This window comes from Belonocnema kinseyi, chromosome 3, assembly GCF_010883055.1.
Source record: "Belonocnema kinseyi isolate 2016_QV_RU_SX_M_011 chromosome 3, B_treatae_v1, whole genome shotgun sequence".
In the NCBI taxonomy this organism is placed as follows: Eukaryota; Metazoa; Arthropoda; class Insecta; order Hymenoptera; family Cynipidae; genus Belonocnema; species Belonocnema kinseyi.
Window position 1 is genome coordinate 14,785,163 of NC_046659.1, and position 10,348 is coordinate 14,795,510.

Sequence of the window (10,348 nt, forward strand, 5' to 3'; positions counted from 1 at the left end):
GAAACGGTGCGTGTCAATATATATCAACTCTTGAGTTTACAATTTTGATCAAACTCCAACCTGAATCTTTTGTTTTCAGCTTATCAATTTTAACTTAAACCTGTTCTCTAACTCTTTCTTCAAACCATCCACCAATGTTTGTGTTTGTCAAAATAGATTTATTTTTAGTACAAACATTTTATTTTAAAATTTTTGAATTTATCTGCTATTTCATCAGAGATTGTACCTTACCGAACAGTAGATCAAGCCTTCAAAGCATGAAGGCAGAAAATCTACACAATATCGATCAAGTTAAGAATCTTCAATAACAGAAAATGCTTAACGTCTTAATAAGACTAGATGGAAAATAATATTTTTAAATTAAAATTATTTCTTGAAAAAATGGAGTGAAGATGAACTAGGATCTTTTTTTCAAGAAATAATTTTAATTTAAACATTTTATTCCTCTATTTTTTCTTCACCTTCCACTATTGTTTTAAAAACCCAAGCAAAATTAAAAAAAAAAACCTGAATATAACCCAAACTATTTAATGTGTTTTTAATTCTCGGGATGAACATAAGTTTGCATTCATTTAAAAATGTATTTAAATTTTTAGGAATTGAATTCAATATTACCTCAGTTCTTATTCTCGTTTGAAAGGCACTTTCCACATCATACTACACTACTATCTTTCGTTGTTTAATCGAAGCTTTACTCATGCCAGCTCCTGTTTTCAGAAACTTCTTGAATTTTCTTCTTGCTGTCTTCAAATTGGCTATGAATGACATAATGGCACGTTTTTGTCAAATGGATAATTTTATGATCTTCTTCAGCATTTTGTTTAACAGCCTGATGTTTTTAGTTCCTTCCCTCGTCCACTATCTAATTTCTTCAGCAGATGGAGGCGGCTTTTTAAGTATAAGTTCATATCCTGTCTTCATTATTAGCAGAACTTAGTAGAGAGGTAGGGAGAGTTCTGGAACAAGTTTTTCCGTACGGTTAGCAAACTTGCGGCTAGAGCATAGAAGGTTGGAAGTTAGGTTTCGCTACTTATTTTGAAATATGAATCTCAGTGTTGTATCCGATTTCCAATATCGATGTTGAATCCGGGAATGGAAATTTATCACTCAATATATGGTATAGGATATGATGTCTCACATCACAGTATCAAGTGAGGGTCAGCGTATTCGAAGCTTCTCGGAAATACCATACGTTGATCACTTACTTCTTGCGCGCTGAAACAAATAAGAGAAAGCGTTTATGGATACACGATTGTGGGGGAAATTTCAGCTATGTAGGTCATAACTTATTAGGCTTTTAAGAAGACGTTGATAGACATACGATTGCGTGGATTTATTTCTATAAAAAAATGGATTGATAATATCAAGTGAGCGTCAGTTTATTCGAAGCTTCTCCGAAATACCATAAATCATATTAATTACTTAATAAATGTCTCACTAAAAGACTCATTTCACACCAACATTGATCAGTTTTGAGAAACGAAAATTATCAAGATCTGCTATGCGTCAGAGATGAAATTATATCCAGTTTTTGTTGATATTAATGAGAACGCGTTGATGAGTATAAGATTAGGGGAGAAATTTCAGCTATGTAGGTCATTTCTTATTACGCTTTTAAGAAGAAGTTGATGGCCACACGATTGCAAGGGTTTATTTCTTTAAACAAAATGGATTATCCAGACATTCCACAACTATGCGTCACCAGTCCTAGATAATTTCTTTCATATTTTTAATAATAAATTCCTTAAAGTTTCTCCTGGAATATTTACCGACAGGAAGTTTACAAATTCATTGTTTATACTTTCCATACGTATGTACCATAACTTATATTAAATACGTATACACACAAGTGTCATATGTCATAAAAATAATCTTAACGCATTAAATTAATAGCATTTCTTAGTTCTACGAGGTGTGTTCAAAAATTAAGGTGACTTTTCAATTTTCGCGGGCTACGTACATTAAAGTTTTAAATTTTTCGCTTTGTTGTGTTGGTACACTCGTCACGATCATATATTCACAGTTTTGACTATATAGCTCATGTTGTTTTTCTGGCAGATGCGTAAAAGGTTAGAAGGGTTTGGTGTGCTCGGCGATTTTCTTCTTTCGAAAAAAATGGAGCAAAGAGTTTGCATTAAATTTTGGGTGAAAAATGGAATCCAGTGCTCTAAAACTCTTGAAGTGTTGACAGTTGCATACGGTGAGTCTACTCTGAGTAAGAAAAATGTGTATAAGTGGTACAAGCTGTTCCAAGAAGGCCGAGAGGATGTCGACGACGAACCTCGTCCTGGACGTCCCAGCACGTCAAAAACAGATGAAATAGTTCAAGCAGTGGAAGAAATGGTGTTAAAAAATCGCCGAATTACCATCAGAGAAGTTTCTGAAGATGTTGGCACATCGGTTGGCTCATGCCATGCTATCTTTTCGGACGTTTTGGGCATGAGACGTGTGTCAGCGAAATTTGTTCCAAAACTGCTTAATTTTGATCAAAAGATCCGACCAAAAACAGCACCACAGTCATACCTCAGCCTCCATATTCACTGGATTTGGCCCCCAGTGACTTTTTTCTTTTCCCAAAACTGAAGAGACCCATGAAAGGACATCATTTCAACGATTGAGGAGATAAAAATTGCATCGCTGAAAGAACTCAAGGCTATACCACAAAATGATTATCAGAAGTGCTTCGATGATTGGAAAAAGCGTTGGCACAAGTGTATTATATCTGAGGGGGATTACTTTGAAGGGGACAAAATAAATATTGAGGAATAAATGAATATTTTTTGAGAAAACCATAAAGTCATCTTATTTTTTGAACACTCCTCGTATATACAAGAAGTTTACTCTTTACTTTATCATTGACTGGTAGGCAACCACCCAGTGCGTTTGAAGTATAAAAAACTCTAAAATTTATTTAAAAGTACAATATTTTTTTGTGATTCCATTAGTTGATGAAAAACTTAGATAAATTCAAATAACTTTAAATCTGAAAATGTATTTTATGTGTTAATTCCATTTTAATTTTACAATGGATTTCGAAATATATAAAAAAGTTCTGCAAATCATGAAGACGGGGTATGCACTTATACTTAAAAAGCAGCCTTGATCTGCTGAAGAAACTAAATGGTGGACGAGGGAAGGAACTAAAAACATCAGGCTGTTAAACAAAATGCTGAGGAAGATCAAATAATCATCCGTGGGATAAAAATGTGCAATTATGTCATTGATAGCCAATTTGAAGACAGCAAGCAGAAAATTCAAGAAATTGCTGAAAACAGGAGCTGGAATGAAAGAATCTTCAATGAAAATACGAGAGAGAGAGAGAAAGAGAGAGTAGTGTGGGATGATGGATGTAGAAAGTGCCTTTCAAACGGGGATAAGAACTGGGGTAATATCGAATTTAATTCATAAAGATATAAATACATTTTTAGATGACTTCAAACGCATGTTCGTCTCGAGAATTAAAAACACATTAAATGATTTGGGTAATATTAAGGTTTGCGTTGAATTTAATAGGGGTTTTAAGGCAATAGTGGATGGGAAAGATAAAATAGAGGAAAAAATGTTTGTATTAAAACAGACGCTATTTTGACAACCGCAAACGTTGGTGGATGGTTTGAAGAAAAAGTTAGAGAACAGGTTCAAGCTAAAATGGACAAGCTATAAACAAAATATTCGGGCTGGAGTTTGATTAAAATTGTAAACTTAAGGGTTAATATTAATAGATACGCACCTTTTCAGGTTGGGTCTTCAACTTTTATTCAATTACCTGATTTTATAGAAAGAAAAAAGCTGAGATGAATATTAAAGATAAAGATTCATATTATTTTCTCCGGTCAGTAATGGCAGCTCTTTATCCTGCTAAGACTCATTGTGACGGAACTATTTCTTATCCTAAGCTTGGTGGTTCAGAACTCCAATATAATTATATCAAGTTTCCAATTACTCTTGAGGATATTCCGAAATTCCAAAAAAATTCAAAAAATTCAGATTTATATTTAAAGAATTTAGATCTATTGTAATACTATATAGCATCTGGCCTTTTCTTTGATGCTATGTTTAAGTACACTGTAAGTCAACTCGATCTATTAACAGATGTAGAAATATTATTACTTATTGAAAGTTCAATCAGAGGTGGTGTGTCTCAGTGCTCAAACAGATATGCGAACGCAAATAATAGATTCATGGGTTTAAATTTTAATCCTTTGGAACCCGAATCTTACATCACTTATTTTGATATCAACAATCAATACGGTGATACCATGATTTGCATAAAGAACTACCATGATGTCCAGAGCATTCTTCTTTGTGTGGTCAATCGGGTACAGTTCCCTCGGCTTCCACAAAAATGAAAATTTTTAAAAACTGAATTCGGAGGTGCTATAAAATATCATAACGACCGTCCCTTGACTCTTTTTGAGGGATAATAACAAAAAAATGTATTGTACTAAATAAAAATTTTATGCATGTGCATTATTTTGAGGTTACGTCGCTTTTCATCACTGCCTTTCTCATAATTTGGAAATTATTTATGAAATAAAGTTCTTTGATTGCATGCAAACAAGGTTAGTTCCGGGAGATTAGTTACCATGTTTATTTGTAAGTCCAAAGTTTTTAGCCAAGAATATTATGTAGTTTGAAAATAATGCTCGGGAGAATTGTAAAACACATAACCTCGAAATATACACGCACGTTGTTAGCAATATCAAAAAAATTTGGAAAAAAAGTGTGCGGGGACGTCCGTTAGCATGTTCGCTATCATTTCCCAAATTTTAAAGACATAATATTTATTATTCTAGAAAAAAAGCCGGGGGAACCTAAAACGGGTAAAATCGACAATTTTCTAAGTATCACATGCCCTTAAATACTGACTTGCGAAAGCAGGCAAAATGCAAAATGCAAAATGATGAGACCATGGAGAACGTATGGAAGCACAAAGATCTTAAGTTAGCAACAAAATGGGGTGGAAGATGGGCTGATAAAGCTTTGATTGCCAAACCAAACTTTCATAGCAGAATTATATTTTGTGAGGACATGGTGATCATTGAAATGAATAAGAATAAAATTAAATTTAATAAATCAATTTATATCGGATTCGCTGTTCTTGACCTTTCAAAGATAATGATTCATGGCCTTCATTACAATTACATGACGAACACCTTAAATAAAAAAAATTACTTTATACTGATACAGACAGCTTGATTTACCACACTACAGTTCCAAACTATAATGAGTATATTAACACAGATTCAGAAATATTTGACACTTCAGACTATCCACCAAATAATGTCTATGAAATTGACTTACTCAATAAAAAGGTCTTAGGGGTCACGACAGATGAATACAAAGAAAAAATTGTAACTGAATTTATTGGGCTGAGATCAAAATAATATGCCTATAAAGTTTTGGGGAATGATGAGGGAAACTAGAAGCACACTTTGTTACATTATAAAATTCTTACTCGACTTCAACGGATAATTCGAAGTCGAAAACATGAATTTCACTCGATTAAGCAAAACAAGATTTCTCTCAGCTGGCGAGATGATAAGACGATGCTGTTTCCTCATATAACCGACACACTTCAATGAGTCTCTAAAACGCAATCACAGGAGATAATGGATGTGGATAACGGCTAATGTTCATTTTCGATAAATGAATTTTATTCTCAAAGAAAAGTTGAAATTATGTACAGCGATTCTAAAAAACTTTTATGCGTGTGTAAAAACAAGCGATGCGATGAATATGATGAGTGATCTGGATATATTAGTGGAGGAGTGAGAGCGATAGAGAGAGAGACCCAGGTTAGTGTATAACCTTTGATACAGCAGATATAGTCTATAATCTACATGTGTTGTAACTAAAATATATGTGATTGGAAATAGCAACAAGATATATGTAAATTGGAAGAACAAGAAATTGAAAAACTGTACAATTGTTTTGTGAAAGACAAGTTGTTATAAATAAAAGAAACTTAATTGAACCTAAATTGTTTATATATATGCAACTAAACTATTTCTACTTGGTTACAGTAGTTTTTATGCAAACTTTTTCACCACACCACTTATTAATTTATACTCAAGTATATTATCATGAAAAATTAAGCAATATGCCGATGTTTGAGCGGAAAAATTTTCACTAGTTTCAAATTGCAAAAAAGCATTATCTGGTCCGTAATTCAAGGACTCATTTTGCTTAGAATTACTACTATAGGTGCATACTCTATAAATTCTCCTCTCGACAGCAATGGTTGCGTTTCTTTACCATAGTAATTAGCTTAAAAGTTTGTATACATTTCATAAAGAGAAGTATACTGATTTCGATTAATATCAATATTCAAATTACTATAAGAATAGCTCTGATCATTTAAAAGTAGTTTTACATTAGTCAAATTGCAATGCTCAAAGTTGCTAGAGATTCTTATAGTATTATTTTTTCAGTGTATTTTAAATCCAAGTACAACAAATCTCTGATTTTCTAATTTGGTTGAGGTTTTAACAATCCAAAAATGGTTTGAAGTAGTTGGAAGTAGAGGATATTCATACATTTCCCAAGTTTGAAAACTTATCGAATAGATGGATATTTTTCAATATATTTTAGCAACTGAAATTTTCGTGAATCTGATAATCTAACACTAAGCAATAACCACTCTATTTTATTAATTTCAATTTTATAAGGCTTAATGGGGGCTGCTTGCAAGATGGCATATGCATTACTTTTTGATCTTGTCAAAATAAGTTCATGTTTAGCATTGACAATGATTTTGTGATAATTCTCAGCAAAACCAAATATCATGCTAAGAGGCGTGGCTACAGTAAACTAACCAGTGGCGATGGTTAGTGATTGATTATTATCATTCACATCAAGTCAGCCAGTATTCTGTATGTAACGGTATTGCTCAGGATTTAGAGATACATAACTTTTCATGAGCCTCGTGAGACCAACATTTTTATTTCTAACAATTTCTATTGCATTGATTTCATATATTGCTTCTTCAAACAAATGGCATATGGCATTAGAAACTAAAATTGTGTGTGTCACTACTTTTCCATCAGTTCTTAAGATTCTTCCATATACTTGTAGTGAGCTTTTGCTCGGCATGAGACAATGGGCGATGGATTTGTAAAATATAATAGGAGTTATAATATTTCAAATTTCCCTCTTCATAACAAACAATCAAAGGTCGATATACAAAAGTACGTATGCAAGCACAAAACATCTTGAATCTTTTTATTCTCTTCTTTTTGCAAGTGGCGTGACCTCGAAACCCATCCTTTTCAGCAGCATCACGTTTCAAAGTGTTATCCCTTTGGCAGCTTCTTGTCGACTGATGCTGTTGCTCCATGGTACTAAATTATTATAGATAAATCTAACCTTTTTATTGAAAACAACACCCATTATCGTAGAGACTTGATGTGCAGTCTGAGTGTTATAATTTATCCACGAAAATTAACCAAATATCAGTCTTGATCAACTATATGGAGCTGTATATGATCTATTGTCTTGATGGCGATCGGCAAGTAAATTATGTGCGATGGGACTTCCACTATATTATATTCTGGCGGTACTACAAAAGAAATTCATGAAAAGTGTGCACTTTTATACCATTGATATAAGCTCCTGCAGTTATGTTACATTCAACTTTAAGACCATTTATTTTAATTATGGGTATTTGTTGGTCAGAGTTAAGATTTTTATTAGGTTCCAATATTCTTGGTGCAAATTCCAATAAACGCGCAATTCAGTCTGATTTTTCAAAATTTAAAGCATGATTGCAATATATTTCACTTCATAACGTATTATCATGAGGCTCAATATGAATTTCAATACTCTTTTTTACTAAAACATTCTGTAGATAGAGCTGCATATCACCTATTTCAAAACTTCCTGTAGGTATTTCAATTATTTCTTTACCCACGTAGAATTTATTTTGACCAGTGTCTACATTGGGAGTGGAGTTAAAGGTTAGAAATTCAAATAGACTAAGAGCGTAATTTTTATATGGAGACAACTTAATTGGAGGAAAATACTGATTTTCTAGGATCGAATAAGTGCCCCATAATGTTAGCGTCAATGAATCATCAATGATGATGGCTACTCTTTGACTGATTTGAAATCATTAGTCTCTACATTTATGTAGATTATACATACTTTGAGATTTTAATTGATTACATGAAAATGTAATGCATAAATGTCCATACACAAATTTATCATAATTTTGATACTTTTCATGATTATATTTTACGCTACCAACACCTAGATACTTAAAGAGATCCAAAGGTGGCCGAGGTTACCAGAGCTATAAAAATAAATTATTTTATTGTTAAAATTTTTATACGCAACTCAATGAGTTCATAAATTGTTTTTATCATGAAGGTTAACAATAGCATTTTCATATTCACGTGGTCCACACTGAAACGACATTCGAGGAGCAGCGCCCTCTAAGCTGTAGGACTGTTCCTCGATAAATATTGAGGAGCAGCGCCACGTAATGAAGTAGCAGTAACTCTCACTGCGAGTTGCAGAAACACGAAATTAGATAGAGAGCAGCTCCCCGCTTCTGTCGAGTGGTGGTCTCTCGACACGTTGCAACGTTTCAACTGTTTCCATTTGAGCCAGACATATGCTTGTATTCAAAAACATCTTATACGTGATAGTGTTAATTTTCTTGTATTGTTTAAACAAGATGAGATGAACTTGAAGCATATATACTATGATCATGTGATTAGTGAGATGCCCTATTCACAATTCATGAAGGCGTGTTTAGCTTGATGGTATAATGATAAGAATGGATTTGTTGTGATTGATAAGGATATAAATCTAAATGAAGATAGATATAGAAAAGGTTTTGACTATTTTGTTAATCTGGAAAATCAATAAATATGTATATAATGACTACATAGAGACAGTTGCACTTTGAACACTACGGCATTAACATGTCTACAAGTCAGGAGGGTTTTCAAAAGCAAAACATATTTTGCATAAAATTGCTGAAGCTAGTGAAGCGATTCGACGAAAGCATACATTACTAAAGTTGGGTAAAGAAACAGTTGATCAGACATTAAATGATACCTTTAAGCCCATCATTACACCACTTGAGAAAATAGTTGAAGGTTTTAAAACGTAAAATGATATAGCAATTAATTGTGTGTGTATATAATGATATATCGTAAAATGATATAGCAATTAATTATGTACATAAGTTGGGAGAGAGAAGAAGAGATATAGCTAATTATTATGGCGCATAAAAATGATCGAAAGACAGACTAATGCTTGTAGATTATTGGATAACTTTCAATGAAAATCTTATTAATATAGGAACTGTAAGTTATCCAAAGACTCTGGATTTGCTTAAACTTTTGTTAAAAAATACCAAATAGTACTTTTATAAATAATGAAGACCTTGACAATTATAAAAATATTTCAATTTCAACAAATTTGCACCGAAAACGTGATGAAATGGGTGGAGATTTTCGTGATCATAAATCATTGAAGTATACAAATTTTATTTTAAAAGACGAATTCCTGTTTCACCTTTGAAAACAAACAATAAAAGATTGAAAAGCGCTCTTCATCAGGTAAAGGTTTAATTCCAAAATATATGATTGGCACAGAGGCTAATAAGTTAGACTACACTTATGAGCATAATCCAAATGAATTCGTTGATAGATTATATTTACTGTTAACATATCAAGCAGCTGGAAATCCAAGTCACACAAATGAAATTATGTCAATTATTGAAAAATTACGAGTGGCTGTATTGATTTATTAATCAATGCATCTTTACTTATGCATCTTTATTAATCAGGCATTATGATATCGGAAAGAATAAGCTGTGAAATGTAGTTAATTTAAAAGATTTAGAAGATGTAGTAAATTTAAATACGTTACAACACGTGTTAAAGCAAGACATTCAGACATTGCATGATTTTATAGCTTCCTTGCGAACTGAAGTTGGTAAAAATAACATGATGATTTAACTCTAGAAACTTTCACAAATAAAAGTTTACATATTTTGAAAGTTGATGTGGATTCGACTCAAGAACTAGCGCATCGCAATTCAGAGCTTATTTTTCAGTTGGATGTGAAGCTGAACACACTCAAAAATTGATGATAAAAAGCTGCAACTGGTGATGTAGCTACATACGCCTGCCAGAAGAAACTACCAACGTCGACCCCTTGATATCTGTCGCATCGATGAGACTTGGAAAGCGAATCTTGTTAAAATGCAACCTTATACAAAAGAAAGCAAAGGATACAAGTTCACCTTAACTGTATTTGACATATTTTCAAAATTTGCTTGGGGTATTCCAGCTAACTCGAAGAAAGGTGAAGATGTAGCAGTTAAATATAT

The 10,348-nt window shown here is 32.8% G+C and overlaps 1 protein-coding gene across 1 annotated transcript in view; it reads right to left on the reverse strand.

Moving 5' to 3' along the window:
- Positions 1–521: 521 nt before the first annotated feature.
- The window catches only part of LOC117170335 (furin-like protease 1), a 1,188,597-nt gene continuing 1,178,770 nt past the window's right edge, over positions 522–10,348 (reverse strand). The window contains exon 14 of the mRNA XM_033357070.1: positions 522–1,215. Within this exon, the coding sequence (XP_033212961.1) occupies positions 1,202–1,215 (14 nt within the window). The 3' untranslated portion in view covers positions 522–1,201. The remainder of the gene's footprint in view (positions 1,216–10,348) is intronic.